The 20,738-nt window shown below is 41.2% G+C and overlaps 1 protein-coding gene across 2 annotated transcripts in view; it reads right to left on the reverse strand.

Annotated features, from left to right (window-relative positions):
• Window positions 1–1,279: 1,279 nt before the first annotated feature.
• The window catches only part of Rad17 (Rad17 checkpoint clamp loader component), a 31,011-nt gene continuing 11,552 nt past the window's right edge, over window positions 1,280–20,738 (reverse strand). The window contains exons 9-17 of one of the 2 annotated variants that reach the window (XM_089255576.1): window positions 19,013–19,103; window positions 16,211–16,363; window positions 7,239–7,324; window positions 6,895–7,041; window positions 4,254–4,385; window positions 4,120–4,159; window positions 1,780–1,860; window positions 1,640–1,694; window positions 1,280–1,526 (exon numbers count right to left, since the gene is read on the reverse strand). In XM_089255576.1, the coding sequence (XP_089111702.1) occupies window positions 1,358–1,526; window positions 1,640–1,694; window positions 1,780–1,860; window positions 4,120–4,159; window positions 4,254–4,385; window positions 6,895–7,041; window positions 7,239–7,324; window positions 16,211–16,363; window positions 19,013–19,103 (954 nt within the window). In that variant the 3' untranslated portion in view covers window positions 1,280–1,357. The remainder of the gene's footprint in view (window positions 1,527–1,639; window positions 1,695–1,779; window positions 1,861–4,119; window positions 4,160–4,253; window positions 4,386–6,894; window positions 7,042–7,238; window positions 7,325–16,210; window positions 16,364–19,012; window positions 19,104–20,738) is intronic. The other variant, XM_089255577.1, reaches the window with a different exon arrangement.

Consider the following 20,738-nt stretch of genomic DNA (forward strand, 5'->3'; position numbering starts at 1 on the left):
GTAATTATAGATCTGTCATTCTATTTTGATGGACGATTTGCTCTTCGGGAGATGCAATGTCAAAGTCATGCTGGCCATCTTTGACTGTTGTGGTTCATTATGAGTACACACCACAAAGACCAACGAGTACCATCAAAAGGTTTTGCCACAATTGGCAGCTTCCGTCATGATTAATGCCGTCGTGTTGTTCATATTTTTCCTGCCATTTTGAAGTGATGGTGCTCAATTACCATTCCCCTTCCTCATGGGTGGTCCGCTAGTGTCTGGCAGCTTCTGCAGGTAGGAGAAATCGAAGCATGCACACTAGGGGATTGCCTATGTGTGGACGCCACACCATGCCTCCCTAACTTTATTGCTTCATGCAGTAAAAATTATAGTCTCTCACTTTTTGAATCCTCATAGTTTGTGGACCTAGAGGTCCATATAATGAGCATCATAATGCTTGCCTGATAACGAATTTGTTGAAATGATTCTGTAATTTACGTTCCTAGTTTTGTACGATGTGGGCAAATCATATAGGAACTACTACCACTTAACCATACATGCACCTCTACTGAGTTTTTAATGAATCAGCACATGTTGGAATGCATAGATTTCCATGAGAGCTTTTTCGGGTTCCATGGAATCAAACGTCATGGATTTATTCTGTCGAATCAATCCGTGACGATTTATGTTCCGATTTTTGACGTAACTTCAATCTCAGAACCCAAGTAGCTTTCACAGAAAAGAATTTTCTAGTTATTGGTATTCGTAAAGCTGTTCCTTATTGGAAATTCTGGGAATAAAGTATGTAAATTAGGAGGTGGAGCCCCAGCATATTTTACACGAGATCCCCCATCATTATGTCGAGACAAGCTTGAGGATACCACTTCAATTAAACAAATATTCAAAATTAGTCTGGGTTGCTTAGAACTGTTTCATAGTCATTAAAGGTTCGGCGTGAGCTTTCACGTTGGAAACCCCTGCCCTAAGGTATTTGTTGTCGAGTCGTGCTGCTATCTGTCTTTCATTTTCTAATGTAAAGTTACGAATGCTTGAATTGTCACGATATGCCAGTATCATGTTGTAGGTTTTCAAATGAAGGACCAGCTCACATTTGTGCCTTGAAGCTGGAAAACCAGCTTCAGCCGACCACTGTCAATGGGACTAACTGGATTCTAGTTCTGAGGATCCAGTTTCAAACTCCAGTTTCGGTTGGTGGCGGCCCGAGGCTGGTTTTCTAGTCCAGCATGTTACATATACAGCAGCTAATCACAGTAACTGAGACAAAAATGTAAAATACGTAAATAAATATATTGTATTTGAGAATTTCATTTAAATACAAATTTCTGTACATCGGTATATAGTTGGTGGCTCCCTAAGAGTCTGAGTCTTCAATTTCAATCTCATCGTCTGAACCTATGAGAAGGGTTTTTTCAGATACAACACTCTGCAGACACAGCAAAGGTTGGGACGGAAGACTTTCGCTGATATCTAGGCTGTCGCGGGCCAATGCATCTCTTGCACACAAGGATTCCGCTTGGCCCCTAGATCGATAAAAACACATTTTGAATATACAGGAAATTATTAGTGCCCAGGAAAAAATTCAACAATACACATTTTACAAAAAAATATTTGTTCTTGCAAATAGTTTGATTACCTGAAAAAACCTTTAGCGCTCATTCTCCCGATCCGATTCACTATCTCCAATTGCTCTATAAAATAAACATAAATGTGAGGAAACTATAAAATATATATTTTTTCATTCAAAGTTTTGCTACTATGACAAAAATAAGATACCTCTGTTATTCAGACGAATTGCTAGTTTCGCTAAGTAAGGCACTAATTCCGTTTCCAGCTCTTCTAAGCTCAACCTTGTATCTATTGAAATATAGCATGTAATTCTAATTAGCAATCAAAAAAATAGATATACCGAGTGGTGATGAAATAACAAATGCTGATATATGAACATCCAGGGGTCACAAAAATTTATGAATGCGAGTAAAATTTAAGCTAAAGGTTTTTAAAAGTGTGCGCTTAAGAATGAAGGAGAAACAATATCCTAGTTCTTGCAGTTATGGTTACAATAACAGAATTTCAAAAAATTTAAACGGCAACACTTTCGTGCATTGCAAAATGATTGGTGCTGTAAAAAAAAAAAACCATAAATGATATAACAGTACCTTTAGAGTGATAAACGCTGGCGCAGATGCAGAAACAATAATGCAGATCGCATTCAGTATCTGCATCAGGAGTCTTCCCCCACCAAGAGTTTAGGGCACTTGAACCCCCCCCCCCCACCCTATTGGTGAAATTGTCCTTCGTCTGCATCGTGTGTGGTATTTATGGAAACAGTACCTGTAGTGTCTTATACTCTGTACAAGCTTATACAGGGCTTGATGAATTTTTAAAAAAAAAAATTAGGCACCAGCGAAATTTCTTCAAAGCAAAGCAGGAGGTAAATCTTTTCTTGATACTTAGTGATTGCTTTCTGTGTTAGTAGGAGTAGGGAAATTCCAGAAATTTGATATCCTCAGCACGTATAATTTAGCGATCAATCCATAGTTTTCAATTTGTAATAGACAAATACCAATTTTTTTAGTTACCATGGTGATTAAGAATCTGTATCGTAAGTTTGTTTATGCAGTGAAATCTGTTCGAAACGGAATATCAAGGGACCGAAACAATAATAGGTTTTTAGACAGATTTCCATTATAAAAGCACTAATTATTGAACAGATTGTTTTGATTCTATTTAAGACGAGTTTTTATCTCATATAGTGTCTTGTCTTAGGCCGGTATTACACTATAAAAGTTTGATAAAATCCCTTTTATAAAATTTAAAAAATCCAACCAATAAAGCTCATGGGTTACATTCGAGCAAATGCAACCGGTGATCTTATTGGTTGAATTTTTCACGTTTTATGAAAGAGCTTTTACAAAACTTTTATAGTGCAATCCCGGCCTTAGACAGGTTTCCTTGTATATGGTTTGTATCCTTTCATGGCAAAAAAAAAATATCAACAACATTAGCCATATGCAGTAAAACCCCTCTTTTGCAAACACCGGCGGGACCAAAAAAAAATTGTTTGTATGTATAAGCGGTGAATGGTGACTGCGTTAATATGGTTTACAAAACTTTGTCTCTCAGACGTTTCATCCCAGGTACATTTCACCCCAGAATGGGCCAAGTGCATGGTTGAATGAACAAGTCAGTGACAGTACGAATACTGAGTGAGTATGCGATTGAGTGAGAAAGTGAGTTACTGACCAAGTTTGAGTGTCCTTACGAAAGACTCGCTTGCTTACCAGCTCACTCAGTTACTCATATGGTCACTCATAGGATCAATCGTCCACTTGGTCTTCGATAAGGTCACTCATGCAGTCACTCACTCATATGGTTACTCATCTGGGAGAAATGTCCTGTTGATGAAATGTTGGAGGCAAACTTTCCAGATACCACCATTGATCAGGTGTATGAAAGGAATAATTTTATTATACGAGGGAAATTATTACTTGACAGCTAAGAGGAGTTTTACTGTACTCAGCATATAGCTGCCAAGTTTCTTGTATTTTCTGGGAGCATTTATGAATATTTCATCTCCCGAACTTCTGAAAAAACCTTTTATCCTCCACTCCAAAGGAGAATATGTCAAAAAAATGTGATGTACATAACAAAATAATCTCGAGAAGAATATGAAAGTAAAGTGTGAAGAACACTGTTGTGGGAATTTTTAACTGCAGAACATTTCTAGTCAGCTGAGGGCTTGTTGCAAAGCATTTTGCTTCAGGGATCATGCAAAATTTTTATTGTTGCAACATTTTTAACAAGGAATTGGCATTACTGAAATGCCTGACCTCTTGCTAAAAAAACGTTAAGGACCAAGTCTTGCATGTGCAATCAGAATCTTTTAATCTTAATGTAATGTATTTCCATGGAATTTAAACTTGCGTACAACCCTTAGTATATTGCTGGTTGCCCGATTTTCAACTCTTCCAGAGATGTAGGTCATGTTCTGCATCATCCTACTTCACTCATTAATGTATAATTTGAAAGTAAGTACTTTTTACATTTATAAGAAAGTTGAAACATTTTTGTGAAATCAAAACACAGAACGATAATGAAAAGGTAATAGAATACCTCGGAATGAATTCTTCAGAGAGACTGCCATACTCCGACTCTGAAATTAAACGAGAAATTCAAACATTAAATTATTATATAGAGGAGAAAAAAAACAGCCTTCACTCAGAAAACACTAAACTAAAAAAACTGACTTCTTTGATAGTGTTATAATATTGCGGCTTGTGCAGTGTTTCCCATCGAGACCGGGAGCCATCTAGGTTTAAATTGAACATCAATCCTCGAGACGCCAGCGATGCTGAATACTCGTTCAAAGCTTCTCTGCCCTGGCAATAGAGAAAGAGAACAAAAAAATTTAAAAGTGTGAATTGATATTTTCTCCTTAGTGAAAACAAAATAGACTGAAATGCATTGAGATTGTGTAATACTCGAGATTCTCATTATAAGCTGGAATTTACAGCATATTCCTCCAAGCAGTAAACATCTGGTATGACGTTTAGTCCTCCAAGCAGTAAACATCTGGCATGATGTTTAGTCCAACAAGCAGTAAGTGTCTGGAATAACATTTTGTCCTCCAAGCAATGCCGCATGGGTCCGGCGGACTAAAGAGAAGAGGGGTCTCAGAAAAAATGAGTAGTAGGTGAATTTTTCAAGAATTATCCAGATAGGGCATTAGAAAAATCACCTAGCCCGGGGCCCGTGATGCTTTTAAGACAGCCCTGCCTCCAAGCAGTAAATGTGGCATAACATAGTCCTCCAAACAGGTCTGGCATAACGTATAGTCCTCCAAGCAGTGTATATGTCTGGCGCATTGGTGTGCACAAAGGGGTTACTTAAGCTGAGATTATAGTGTTATTTTGCAGGAAAAAATATAAATCCCCCTTCAAAAAAAAAAAAATTGAAGGTTCCCTTAAGAAAATTCTGTGTACACCTGACAGGCGTCTGGTATTATTTCGCCAGACATTCTGTCTGGCATAACGTATAAATCCACAGAACACTTTAAGGCATGATAGTGAGCTGGTCCAGCACCTCTTAGAGATAGAAGGCCTCCGCAGTCTGCTTGTGACGTCATTAAGTAGTCCATTCTCCCTGAGAATATTCAGGGGGAAAAAATTTCCTGCTTGTGCCAGTATCATCGTTGTGAGGAAAAGAAATGATTGAGCTCAGAATTGGCGATTTCTATGCCCCACATCCAATCACTATGCGATATTTGTGAGCCAATCAGGAAAATTCTACGCCAAAATAAGAAGAAACAAAATAGGATGCTGTGTTTCAAAATGTGGCAGACTTGCTAGGTAGTCTGAATGACGTTTATGGCAAACAGTGCAGAGGCCTTCTATCTCTAGGAGGTGCTAGCTGGTCCCCCATTTGAAAAAGTCCTTCCACAGACAGCAGCCAGACCTTCAACATGATACTTACAAAGATAGAGAAACGATGTCACTCCCCAGTTGATCCTACAAACTTCAAAAGACTGGATAGTAAACAGTGACGAAGATGAAGTTCAGAAAGAAAATTTACATGCCTCTGCAGAGAATCAAACCACCATCGCCTCACAGTCTGTTGGGCAAGTACTCAACCATTAAGCCCCAAAGCGGAAAGTTATGCATTGTTCTGCAACGAGCCCTCAGATGACTGAAAATGTTCTCGGAAGTGCAACTTTAGGAATCAAGAAATCTGGAGATTCTCCGGACTCCCCGGCATTCATAAACTCAATCCAAAAGGGGGGAAAAAATCAAATATTTTTTTTTAATCAATTAAGAAAAATATTTTCCATTCCTCCCCTCCACCCCCCATTGCCACTGAGCAGAATATAATTGAATGTCAGCCTTTCCATGCAGAATAGAGAAATCACATCTACATACTGTTCATAAAATGTGTTTCCTTTCGTGGATGCTTAAACAGGAATTTCGGCAGCCAAGGGCATCCCCCCCCTGATAAATGATTGCAGATAAACGCTACGTAAACAAAGTAACATCTTTGCTTAAATGCAGTGACCAAGACTTTTTTTATGGCTGCTCGATGGAAATGACCACGGCTGTCCTGTATGGGTGTTTTCCCCTAATGGCGACAGTAGTCATTGACGTCACAACAATGTGGAAGCTCACAGAAAATCTAATTTTCTGCCAAAATTCGGAGAGCAGGAGGAATGGTGAAAAACTCTGAGTCTCCCGCCTAAATCCGGAGAGTTGTCAGGTCTGTGTTCTACGGTAAAAATTTGTTTAGAGCGTTTTCCATGCAAAAAAGCTCTTTTCTTAAAATACTTCCTGAAATTGTTCTGCGACGTATGTTGCAGATTTCGGATTATTCTGCTTTGGGGGCCATCAAATTACAGAGGAAACTTCATGAACTTGAAAACTTCACTACTTACACAGCTTTCTCGAATGCAAGGTTGATCAAAAGCATTAAAAAAAATTGTCGATCATCCTAAAAAAATCTTCGATTGAATCTACACTGGGAAGTGTGTTTGAAAATTGTGTTTGCACATGCCCAGAATTATAAAACAATGACATTATATGACTCATTTGTTCAAAACCCTCAGGTGGTCATAATAAAGTAGAAACTCAGTGTGTTCCAGGGCGTGCACAACCTCTGGCCCCCGGGCCAAATGCAGCTTGCAAAAGATGCTCCTTAAAAGAAGTACTAATCCACACAATATGATAGGTGCACCAGTTTCTGGACTACAAGTGCTGGTTGCTTCATTGCAAATCTGGTCCATGGTCTGAGAAGGTTGCGCACCTCTGTTATATGTTATCTATTATCTTAAATGATAATATAAATAACAGATTTTCCCATTTTTTGATACAGCTAGAAGAAATTACTGATCAAAATAATTACCGTCCACTCCACAGACACTGCATCAGCTTCACTGAAAGATGCTGCGCTGTTCGCTGCAGATTCCATGTCTCTGGTGAACGCCAAGTAATTTTCATGTAAAAATAGAGAAAAGCCTTCAGCTGATATCACAGTTTTCACGAACACTTCCTTGTGACAAGAAGAAAAACAAAAACCAAACTTTAATGCGGTCAAGATACTGTTCCGTATGTCGCAGTATTTTAATACAATTTAAATTTTACTTGATTGAAATGATATATCAGGCAATGAATTTTTTTCTGTAAAAGAACATCAATATTGCTGATAAGGTATCATATATTCATAAATGCAAGTTCCTTTCATCTCACCTCAGGGTTCTCTACGAGAGGAACTCGTTCCAGGTGACTCAAATGGTCTGGTAGTTTCTCAATGCTACATCCCTCGGACGCTTCTCCTAGATCATAGAAGAAAGAATAAAAAAATGAAGAATTTGGTGTGATTTCTTTATGGTAAATTTATACACACTAACGGGTAATAAGTACATTGACCTAAGCTTGTAATCGGTTCCCGAATAGCTGCTGAAATTTACGTATGCAACATTTGAATTTTAAAAAAAATATCTAAACTTTAATCAAATTTAGTAGATGTGCAATAGTCCAGGGTTGGACAAGTGCCAGGTTGCCATGGTGGTGCCGAGTGGCGCAGTGGTAAAAAGATGCTCGTCTTCCACTATGAAGGTTACCATCAAGGTCCATGGGTTCAAATCCGGGCATAGAACATTCGAAGCAAGTTCTTTACCTACCGAACCTAGGGCGACCACAGATGAATGGAGCCTTCATTTCCCACCCAACTCCACTGGTTGGAAATTACAGTATGGCGATATATGACCGGAGTTGGTGCGCGGTGTAGTAGGTTGCCATGGTGACTAAAAGATTGGCTTTGGCACCTAAAATTTTCTTTGTGTAGTTACTAAATTGTAAGCTGAGAGCAGCAAAAAATTTTCGAATTCACAGCAGCATATTTGTCAACATTGAGTAGGGTCACTACGACCTGAAGAAGTCAAAAGAAGCATTATTTTGGACCTTTTTCTGAGTGCAAAAATTGCTTTGGTGCCCAGTTTTTTGTGATTTATTCAGCCTTGCAATAGTCCAATAGAGGGAGCTCAACCTTGTCAATCTATGAAGTAGATACGCGAGATGTGAGATAGCTACCTCTCGCAGGTCACAAATTGGCATACACACACACTTTTCATACTTTTATATGATAAATACTGCATAATGGACTGTGCTTAATGCATGGGCCTCCCAAAAATGAGAAAGGGTTGAAATTTTCGAGAATTTTCCAGGTAGGGCCTCAAAAACATCACTTGGCCTGGGGGTCCATGATGCTCTTAAGACGGCCCTGCTAATGTAATGGATATATACTATTTTGGGGGGGGTGGGGGGAAAACACACTTCATGGTCCAGATAGAACCCTTTTGCAGACTGTTACATGGGCCAGTGGTTATGCATTGCCTGGTCTAATATATGTAGAGCAGTGGTCTCTGATCTGGCTAAGCTTTTCTTTGGTGTGTTAAGTAGAAATGGAAAAAACCAGCTCATAGTTAATAAAATCAGAGTTGTCCCCCACCAGAGAAGAGGCCCGGTATGACAATCGTACAGCTCTCTTCATGGTATGAATAATTTTCTCTAATTTCTTATGTAGTGGAAGTCTCTGGCACCTTCACAGATAGCGGTATGACCAGAGGCATATTTACAAGGAGGCTAAGCTCAAGGTGGAAACTTTGAAAGCGCACCAAAATTTGTATAGCCCACATGGTGAATTTATGGTCAAATCATAAATTAATTCAGTGAGCGACCAAAAGAGTGAAGCATGTGAGTGAGGTGGAGAATGTACGAAACCAAAAGTGGATATTAGAGAGTGGCAGCCAATTTTAGCAATGGATGGTCAAGAAAATTAAAGTAGAATGGGAAAACCGTGGAAAAATTTATTTTGCCCACTGGTGGCAAAACCACAAATCTGTTCCCTGGGTATGACTCCCATGAATGGGGGGAGGGACAGATAGGAATCCAGTTCTGGGGCCCGGGTTGAATTCTCTTACATCTTTTGTTTTTCGCACAACAATTTTACTTTGGATAGGCCGGTGAGAAATGCTCTAGATCCAGGCCTGCCAAAAAAGATCTTAGCATCGACATCGAGCCTTGTTGAGCTACAGGATGTGAGGTCTGTGGTTAGTGAAGGCGTTCCCTTAACAGCAATGGTGTCAGGGGTGCTGAGAGTACAATCAGATTATTTTAAAGTCAGAGGGGGGTAGGGGGGGCTGAGAACAACTAGAATTAATTCAAAAATCAAAATTTTCTACATAAAGCTCAAAAACGAGCATCCACAGGTCTGAACACTTCCAAAGTCCCTGGTTAACAAATAAATATATTATGAGCATGCGTAAGGTTTTACATCCTTTTAGTTGACACTAAACTTTAAAGACACAATTCAGAGGCTAATGGGTTTATGTTATTGAGGTGTCACTGTGTTACGTTGGCCACTTCACAAATTCTTGTAATCATTGTCATAGTTGAAGGGGAAGTCACCTTGTGTAACTTTTGTGGAAAACGTATGTAAAGTTAAAACCACTCTTAACGGACACCCCATCAGATGTGGTCACCTTTCTTTTATGGCCAAACAATAATTTTCTTTTTATGGACAAATGGTTTTTGTCCCTCCAATGCCTGTAAAAAAGAGGTTTTACTGTATATATATATATATATATATATGTGTGTGTGTGTGTGTGTTACGGCCAAAGTCAGAAATGCAACCAGTTCATGAATTGGCCGAGAATTTGGAATTTGGGATGAAGTGGAATGAATAGTGGTTTTTTGAGCTTTGGCCAGTCAATTCGTGGAGTGGTTGGAGATGCTTGACCAAAGTTTGATGTGCTAATGTAAGACAGTCCAGTGGGTATCGGATTGGATTGGATTTTGAATTTTTTTGGCGCAAGGACCAATTTGGCCAAACTGCGCCAAAACATGACACAAAAATAAGAAAAATGTCCTTTTGTCGTGTCAAAAAACTAAAACATATAAAAAGGAAAACAAACGTAAAAAAATGACATGAATTGTAAAACTATAATTTGTTATAAAAACCAATGGCTTTGATGAATTTAAAAATGCGAGATGCATCGCAATGGTCAGATAAAATGTCACGAAGTGAAAGATGATTCTGACCAAAAGCGGTCGTAAAATGATGACGATGGTGCGAACAAGTAAAAGCATGGGCAATGGTAAATGGACTTTGACAATGAGGGCACTGCGGTTGACTCTCTCGTAGTAAAAGATATGATTGTGTGATGCGACTGTGTCCTATGCGTAACCGGGCAAGCAGAACTTCCTCCTTTCGGTTGGTCCTGCAGCTCGAACGCCAGTGGCCAAGTGTGGGCTTGATGGCATGAAGTTTATTATTAGTTTGATTGTTCCAATGATCCTGCCAGCGGCGATGCATCACTTCCCGGAGGATTGAGAAGTGGTCACTGGATGGAACCAAAAGGCTATTGTCAATGTTAGTTGTTGTTCGAGCTGCGTTGTCTGCTTTTTCGTTGCCCGGTATTCCTACATGACTTGGTACCCAGTAAAATTTTACTGTGGTACCGTGATGAATGAGGTGATGCAGTTCATGAAAAATGGCATGAATGAATGGATGAGTGTGAAAAGTGAAGGAACACAGTGCTTGCAATGCGCTGAGAGAGTCGCTATAAATGATGCATCGTCGGTGGCGTTTGCGTCGTATATGACGTAGAGCCTGAAGTATTGCGTACAGTTCTGCCGAATAAATAGAGAATGTGTCGTGAAGTTTGAAAGATGTCTCCTCACAGCAGATGTAGGCACAACCGACATGCCCAGGGCTCTTGGAGCCATCGGTATATATGGGGAAGTACCTGTTGTACATACCCCTGTGCCTGAAGAATATCTGTCGATATATAACATCTGCTGTGGTGGCTCTAGAGTATAACGATAATGAAAGAGAGACATCTGGCAGAGACTGCTCCCATGGCCCCAGTTGCAAAGCAACTGGGGCCACACGACTGATGTCTATTTGTTTTTCTTCTACAAGTGCCCTCATACGAAGACCGTACGATGGAACACATGAAGGTCGAGCAGCAAAAAGTCTATGAAATGACGGATTGAAAATGACATTATGAAGTGGATGACCTGGTAAAGACTTCATCTTGATATAATATTTCAAAGAAAGTTGTTGGCGTCTTGATGTCAGTGATGGCTCGTTGCATTCGACATAGAGGCTTTCCATGGGAGAAGTTCGGAAAGCTCCAGAGCAAATGCGGAGAGCGAGATGATGAATTGGGTCAAGCACACTCAGATAGCTCCGAGGTGCTGACCCGTATACAATGGAGCCGTAGTCAAGCTTTGATCTTATTAGAGCTTTATACAAGTGAATGAGTGACTTACGGTCTGCTCCCCATGATGTAGACGAGATGACCTTCAAGAGGTTCATCGTCTTCATGCAACGAGCTCTCAATTGTGCAATATGAGGTTTGAAAGTAAGTTTTTTATCAAATGTGATGCCGAGGACTTTTGTATTTTCTACTATTGGTATTATACTATTGTTTAGAAACAATTGTGGGTCATCATGTATGTCTCGACGCCGACAAAAGTGCATAGCGACAGTTTTGTCAGCGGAGAATGAGAAGCCGTTATTATGTGCCCACTTGCTGATCTTGTTGAGTGCGGTTTGCAATTGTCTCTCGGCTGTCCTCATATTCACTGATTGATATGATATCAACAGATCATCCACGTAAAGTGCGCCAGTGACAGACAACGGGAGTTGGTTCAACACCCCGTTGAGTCTTAAAATAAAAAGTGTAACACTTAAAATGCTACCTTGAGGTACACCTTGTTCTTGAATTTGGGGAGCTGATAATGTGCTTCCGATCCGTACATGGAAGATGCGGTGAGCGAGAAAGTTCTTAATGAAAATGGGCAAGTTGCCCCGCAAGCCGCAATTATAGAGGTCGGAGAGAATTCCGTGCCTCCAAGTACGATCGTAGGCCTTTTCTATATCGAAAAATATGGCTAGCATATGCTCCCTCTTCACAAATGCTTGTCTTATTGATGTCTCAAGGCGTAACATATTGCATGTTGTGGACCTGAACCGTCTAAAGCCGCTTTGATGTTTAGATAAAATATTGTTAACCTCAAGGTAGTGCATAAGGCGATAGTTGACCATACGTTCCATGAGCTTACATAGACAACTGGTCAAAGCAATAGGTCTGTAACTGTTAGGTTGCTGAGGATTTTTGCCAGGCTTCGGGAATGCAAGAACAATGGCTGCTCGCCAGGTGTCAGGAAATGAGTGACTGACCCAGATCCGATTAAATAATATGAGTAAATGTGACAGTGATTCTGGTGATAGATGCCGAATCATGGAATAATGAATGGCATCGGGCCCTACAGCTGAGTCAGGACTTCGCTGCAAGGCCGTCGTCAGTTCATGAAGGGTGAACAATGAATTGTACCCCTCCGGTGTAAAAGGCCGGAAGGTGTACGATGTACGTTCGGCTGATGATTTAATGGGATGAAACGATGGGGGATAGTTCGCATCACTGGAAACAGCGGCGAAATGGGCGGCGATGGTGTCCGCAATATCCCTCACATCGCTGATGATAGTGCCATTGGTATTTAAAATGGTGATGGGATGAGACTGATAATGACCACTGATTTTTCGGATCCGGTCCCAAATGATTTTGGATGAAGTTGATGAATTGATTCCCGTCGTAAACTTTTGCCAGGACTCACGTTGAGCCTGGCGCCTGGTTCTTCTTGCTATCGCCTTTGCTTTTAAAAATGCCAACTTATTATCATGGGTAGGATACCGCCGGAACCTACTCCATGCTTTCTTTTGTGTTTTAATCGTAAGACTACATTCGTGGTTCCACCAAGGTTTAGGAAATTTAGGAAGTTTCGAGGAGACTTTGGGTATTGTTTCATTGGCTGCTGAGATCATACAACTGGTCACAAGGTCGACACAATGGTCGACGTCGGGTTGCGAAACCATATCCTCCGGGATTTCTGCCTTGACCGTGAAGTCAGCCCATCGGGCGGCCACAAGCTTCCACCGAGGAGGTCCCTCAGGTATGCTATGGCGTCGGTCTAGGCACTTAACCACTAGAGGAAAATGATTGCTCCCGTGGAGGTCCGGATCAACCGACCAGGACCAGTTGGGCAAGAGTGAGGGTGAACATAAGGATAGATCTATTGCAGTGAAACTATTGTTTGGGGCATGGAAATGAGTGAAACTGCCATCATTCATGATGGCGAGGTTCATGTCGTCTAACAGACGTTCAACCATTTCCCCGCGAGGGGTGTTGCTGTTAGAACCCCATATCATGTTATGAGCATTGAAGTCTCCAAGAAGAAAAAATGGTGGAGGTAATTGATCAATCAGATCGTCTAGATCTCTCTGTAAGATGGTGTCATTTGGTGGCAAATAAATGGAACAGATGGTAATTCTTAGGCCAGTAGAAATTTCCACCGCGATGGCTTGCAGGTTCGTGCGCAGCGTTAGAACGCGCGACGACACGTGATGTGGAACCAGCAGAGCAACACCGCGGCAAGCTCTACTCCCGTCATCGTAATCGATACGGAACAGGAAATGTCGCCTGATGTTCCATGTCTCCGAGGGCTTCGTAAAAGTTTCCTGGAGTGCCACGCAAACAGGATGATAACGATTGATCAAATCCTTGAGATCTTCGTAATTGGATCTAAGACCACGAATGTTCCATTGAATAATGTTGGCCATAAATTTCAAATAGATGTAGACGGTTCAAGGTCTTTGAACTTATTTCGGTCCAATTTCCGGCGAGTAGTACCGGATTCTGTAGGATTATCGAGATCCATGTCACCAATTGATTTGTCATCAAGAAGTGACATGTTTTGTAATGTAGGGTTCTTCTTTGCTCTCTGAATGGCTTTTCTTGAATATCCGGTCTTGAATAGTTTTATTTTAGATTTATTTCCACTATTGATTTTTGGCTTAGTAGCTGTAGTTACTTTGAATGTGTTCGCTGTTGCTTTTCCTGCTTCTTCGGAGGTGGTGGACTCCTTCCGTATTCCAGTAGAGCAACAGCAGCCACAACTATTACATGGTTGGTTAGATGATGTTTGAGTGGATGTATCAGCTATGGGTTCGGTCTGAGTTGTCACAGATGCTTTGGTGACATTGTTAGTCTTATTAGCTGTTGGTGGATTTGTTACCATATTAGAGTATGATGTACTAGCTACTGGAGTTTGGTTAGGGGTTACACGGCGGCGTGCTTCAATATATGAGATGTTATTAAGGACCTTGATCTTCTGGATCTCTTTTTCTTCATTCCATTTCGGACACTTTCTGTCAAATGCGGGGTGGTCGCCACCGCAATTGACGCACTTGAATGGTGAATTAGTGCAGTTGTCCGAAATGTGGTCCCTCTCGCCGCACTTTGCGCAGGTGGGTTGACCACGGCACGCCATTCGTGAGTGACCGAATTTTTGGCAGTTGAAACATCTTACAGGGTTAGGTATGTATGGCCGGATATGGAGGTTATAGTAACCGATTTTGACATCTTTCGGCAATGTTGGGGATGAAAATGTCAGGATTATATTACGTGATGGAGCTAGATTGCCATCTTTGCGGCTCATGATATGTTTGGCAGATGTTACGCCTTGAGACGCTAGCTCCTGAGTTAGTTCATCTTCATCCATGTTAATTAAGTTAGGGTCTGAGATGACACCACGTGAATAATTCAGCGTGGGGTGGATTTTGATTGTTATGGGAATGTCCCCGAGAGATGTAAGCTTTTGAATGAGTTCGGCTTGTTTGGGAGTGTTAGTTTCGACGAGAAGGTCTCCTGAACGGAGAGCCTTCACTGATTTCAGAGTTCCAACTGCGCCATAGAGAGCTTTATCAATCAAGAATGGTGATACTTTTGACAGCTGTTTATTGGTATCAGAGCTATGCAAGAAGAAGAATGAGACAGATGATAGATTTGAAGAAGCGGTTTCTGTGACAATAGTTTCACTTAAAGTAGTTCTTTGACGTTTTGGTGCATTTTTTGTTTTTCCCATATTTGAATGGGTATTGTTTCACTCCCACCCACCATGCCCACCATGGAGCCCTACGAGGGGACGCGCACACATAACCGGTGAAGGTTAGTAGCAACGTCAGGTTAGGTGGGAGCTATACACCACCAAAGCAGGCGAGCAGACGCGTTCAAGATCCAAGATCGTCGTGAAGCAGCACCAACAAACCTCAACGACGTCCGGCAGGCCCGGCCCCTCTACCTGCCCAGTAGTGTAACCCCTTCAGCCACCGAGGCGACCACAGCCGATTGACCTGGACGGGGCTAATCCAAGCCTCCCGTTTCGGCTGAATCCGAGGCCAAAGCTAGCGCATCAGGCTAACCAGGATCCCCATCTCCAGCCTTACGGGTCTCCACGCACGGCAAACACGCAGGTAGACAGCGTCCCGGATGGAGCATACGCTAGAAGCAACGCCCCGTCTGGGAGGACCCCTCCCCGCCGGAGCGGGGCCCACAATGAGGGGTTGGACACAGAAGACAAACATGTACAGGACAAAACGAGACGCAAGACATGTACTGCAAGATGTGTAGAAATAAACGTGTAATTTGGGCTATTGAAGGTGAAGTATATGAGCACAAAAAGCGATGACAATGACGTGTGATAGATTTGGCGTTACCCAGAGTGCACCACGAGGAGGCCTATCACATTACACCCCGTCCAGTGGGTATCACATATATTTTTTTCATTGTACAATGTGTGGGTACATGGTTATATATAGTGTATTGGATTAGTATATTGTGTATTGGATTAGCTGCATGTGGTAGAGAATAAAAATGAAATATATATATGTTACAGCAAAAGCCAGAATTGGCCAATTTCGTTGTGAATTGGCCAGACCAATGTCCAAATTTTGAGCTTTGCCCAGCTAGTTTGCAAAGTGGTTGGAGGTCCATGGCCAAGAGAGAGAAGGTATGATTCAGGGTCATCACCAAGTTGACATATTTCTGTTGGGATAATTATTGCTATTTATAAATTATGGGTTAACTGTGGCAACTCTACAGATTCAAGAAATTGGAATAGCAATATTGATAGTGCTGGGTCTGGTGCAGCTGCAACATCACCATAAGGGTGGCTCTAACAAAATAGCCATTTTTGACACAATAAATTTAAACATTCACATGGGCCATCCTCATTGAAAATTACACATGTGCACATGTAAAGTTGGGAAGGGAAAGCGGCACTGATTCACAAGAATGACAAATTCTTTCACTAACTTTTGCAATGTAGAATCTTCCCCAAAGCATGAAATAGAAAAAGCGATGAATTCCTCTTGTTTACCATTGACAGATTCTCATCGGATCTCCCCTTCCTACTGACTTTGTGATTTCTGCGAGAGCGATGAGGTTTTGAAGACGTTGAGACAGAGCCTGTTTGTGATGAAAAAGACATGATTTAAATTCAAAATCTGCATATGGTCTATACTGAGATTGAGTTAGGTTATTTTAATAAGAAAAAAAATGTAATAGCAATTGTAGAATAATAAGGTTAAAAATGGAATGAAAACAATGTTGCAATGTGTGTGTGTGTCAAACAAGTGTTGCAATCACACCATAATGTTAATAAGAGCTTTTCCCCCCACACCCACTTAATCCAAATAGCTCAGAAAAGGTAAGTGAAAAGAATAATAGAAACGGTCCACAAATCTTGCCCATCAAATGCAGGGCCATCTTGTGCATCATAGTTCACTAGGGAGTGTACAAGCTTCCCACAATTGATGTTAATCCAAATTATATAATGCAAGGTAAACAGTCGAGCCAACTAGGAGCTGTAGTGATTGAGTGGTCAACTCAAGTATACATTATCTACCAATAAGTATTTGGACACCTGTGATAGAAAAGAAAAACTAACTTTATTCAAAATCAATAGTTGGTAGAGCCTCCACGAGAGGCAATTACAGCGTGAACCCTCCGGGGCATACTTTCCACAAGTCCTTGTGTGACGGCTAGTGGTATTTTCTTCCACTCGGCTTGGAGAAGACATGTCAGTTCCTTCACCGATTTTGGACGGGTAGGGCACCCCTTAATTCGGCAATCCAACTCGTCCCAGAGGTTCTCGATAGGGTTCAGGTCTGGGCTCTGGGCAGTCCATTCGATGAACCCCATTGGCACCATACCAAGCCTTGGTTAACCTCGCAGTATGACAGCTGGCATTGTCGTCCTGGAAGTAACAGGGGTCCACCCCGTAAAACTGCCACAACGTAGGAAGCACATTGTCATCCAAAATAGTGCAGTAGGCATCGGCGTTGAGTTTACCATGAATGGGGACCAAGGGTCCCAGTCCATACCAGGAGAAACACCCCCAGACCATAATTCCACCTCCGCCGAACTTGACTGTTGGCACAATGCATTCTGGCAGGAGACGTTCTCCAGGCAGACGCCAGACCCAGACCCTGCCATCCGAACGGTAGAGGGTGAACCTTGATTCGTCACTCCAAAGAACCCATTTCCACTGATCTACGGTCCAATTTTGATGTGCTTTGCACCACATTAACCAAGCAACGCGGTTGGACTTTGTGATCAAAGGCTTATGGGCAGCAACACGACCATGAAAACCAATCAGATGTGCTTCCTTACGGATGGTATTCATTGAAACAATACTCCCGGATGCCTGTTGAAACTCCTCGCGGATGAGGGCCATCGGTTGGGTGCGGTTCTTCCGAATTTCTCTGGGCAGCACTCGTCGGTCTTTATCTCCCAGTTTCGTTGGTCTGCCGACTCGGGGCAAATTCCGACAATCACAGCTCACCTTCCACTTCTTAATCACATAGGCCACTGTCAATTTTGGGTACTTCAGCTCGCTAGATTGAGGTTATCCTTAAGATATTGATTGATACCCTTAAGGATCGGTCATTTTTGTGATACCCGATAATTATACCTTTCTCGAAATCAGAGAGCTCCAAACTGCGCGGCATCTTGCATATGACTAATGCGATGTTGTTTCCTACACGATATATACCGGCAGAGGGCGTGACGTATCTCAGGACCGCAGATATCGTCATTTGCATAGGTGTCCAAATACTTATTGGTAGATAGTGTATATCATGAGTCAGTTATAACAAATATCTAGACTCGACTGTATATAATCAATACAATCCAATATGAAGAGTGTCCCATAAGTCCTGACACTGCCTTTATCCCATCAATCATTCATCGTGTAATTTCATTCAGTGTTTAATCACTGAAAGACATTTTTTTAAAAACTAAGCAAAAAATGGGCCCCAAATGACTTTGAGCCCTTGGCTGGCAATCTTTATGGGGGGGGGGGGGGGTGCTCTCAGGGAACTCGTTCCCTCCCAGCCGACTAAAAAATCAGAATATATATATATATTGTTTCAGATAGCATCTCACAAGTCCTTGAAATGATTAGAGGATGAAGCAATTTTTCAGGACGTCAGATTTATCCACCGAAAACAGCTATTTACAATTATTCACAATCTCGCATTGAGGATAAAGTCTCAATAGCACTGGCTCTTCTCTTTATTCCTCGTACACTTTTTAAATACACATCAAATTTTCCAGAAATTCTACCATAGTACCAGTCTGGCGGCGCCACCGTATGAAGGTCAACATAGACCTTCTTGATCTTTCCACACAATTCGAGTGTTTATGTTTACTTCCCGTTTGGCAACAGGAGATTACTATCCCAAGGGGTTCTCAAAAAATTGAGCTACCAATATTTTTCGTAAAAATATATATTGGTGAAAAAATTAAAACACTGGAAGAAAATATGGATTTATGTTAATTTAAATGCTTTTTGGAAGTTGGTGACAAAATTTCTCTGGAAATTTTTTTGTGTGCCCCCCTCTAAAGGTCGATCCTGCATATGTCACTGGGGGGGGGGGAATTTTAAGGGAAACTCTTAGTCTTTTCAGAATTATCATTTGTGATTTTTGAGTGGTTTTCTTTCTTTTGGGGGGGGGGGGAATTAATGCCATGTAAACATGAAAATAATTAGAAATTATAATGATTTTGAAATTGTTATTAATTTTTTATGCTAAATACAGATTCTTTGCTTACCTGCGGTGCTCATAAACTGAAGGGTATTCACTGCATTTCTGATATCACCCATGCTGTCAGCTATGATGCCATCCAGATTGTCTACACTGCACTTGTGTATGAGAAGAAATAAACAACAAATTAATTAGCAGGAAAGGCAATATTTCATACGCAGAAAAATCAATACCAAACAAAGTTATTAATTAGACCAGTGCCGTCTTAATGAATAGGCCCACCCGGGCACGGCCCGGGGGCCTCACAAAAATGAGATCCGGTTGAAATTTTCCAGGATATACCAGGTAGGGCCTCCAAAAAACCACTTGGCTCATGATACTCTTAAGACGGCCCTGAATTAGACCACTTATAGTTGCTTTCTGTCATCAGTTTGAATCATATAAATGGCAGTGGTTCATTACAAGCAGGGTACCTCACAAGCCACCCAAATGGAAAAGCAATCAGCAATGCAAAAGAAATTGAAAGCAATAAAAAAAGGATAAAGAATTACTCATAGTGCAATATTATAAGGGGCAACACAAGCTTCTTAAGCAATTTAAGTGCTAAGCAAGCCTACTGCACATGTCTAGGAGTAAGCAAGCCTTCAACCAGGGCTGCAACTAGGGGAAGCAGGCGGGTCTGGTGCCCTTGACGCCAAACCAGAAGAGGAGCTTATATTCCACCCTTTAAACTCTCCTTCAACATTACAGGGGGATGCCAAACTGTGTGCTAGCCATGGCTGACCAAGAATCTAGTTGTCACCCTGCCTACAACTACAACACTTTTAGTGATGTAACAGCCTTCTATGCATTTAAAGTGGTATGATTCATTTGCATGTTTGAGGGTAAACACCTTGACATTCCTAGAAACCATGCCTGCTTTGGGCGGGAAACATGCAAGCTTAACGCATTTCAAAGGATATGCACATCTTGAACACATTTCTAACACAATGCTCACTTCAGGGATGCATAATAAATAACCCTTTTACATGTCAAACAGCATATGCGCAAGTGATATGACATCTGATATGCATATATCTAAGTGTAGTATACCTGTCTCTTATAAACTTTTTGCGATACACAAGCCTTCTACAGATTTTCAGGGAGTGCTGGAAAGGTTGGGAATCTATGGTATGGTACCAATTACACTAAAACTTTAAGAAGTTTTCATGTTTGCAATGCCCTTGGAAACAAGATCAGATTATGAAATATCTTCGCCAGCACATCTGGTCTAAGAATTAACACTTGGTCTAATAAAATGCTGCCCACCAGATGGGAATTGTCATCCTAATTATCTCTTCAAATACAAACTTATGTCACATCAAATACAAATTTGCATTGCTAAAATATACTGCATTTTACCGCATGAGCCAGCACGTTGGAGAAACAGCAAGAAAGACCAGCCGCGAAATTCGCCACTGATTCTGGCAAATAATTAACTTCGAGAATCTATTGAGTTGGCCAATTTGAAAATTGTCTCCTCTGCAATCTTAAAATCTTTTTGGTTTTTGCGAATGGGAACATTCAGATACTTGAGCTTTATGTTTGTTTTTCCTTTGAAAAAGCTTGATTTATTAGAAATGTTGGATATTAAGCACATTCATTGGGCACAGATCAGATGAGCTAAATGGAAACACATGGCTGTAGGTAGATTACTAATACTTAACTTTACATGCACCTTCGACACATTCCTCTAAAGAAAACAGACGTAAGCCGCAAAGTATTTTTTATAATCTTTTAATCATGTGCATAAA

This window comes from Pholcus phalangioides, unplaced genomic scaffold (assembly GCF_987345545.1).
Source record: "Pholcus phalangioides strain wild (caught in Gottingen) unplaced genomic scaffold, Ppha-v1.0 ptg000043l_1, whole genome shotgun sequence".
NCBI lineage: Eukaryota > Metazoa > Arthropoda > Arachnida > Araneae > Pholcidae > Pholcus > Pholcus phalangioides.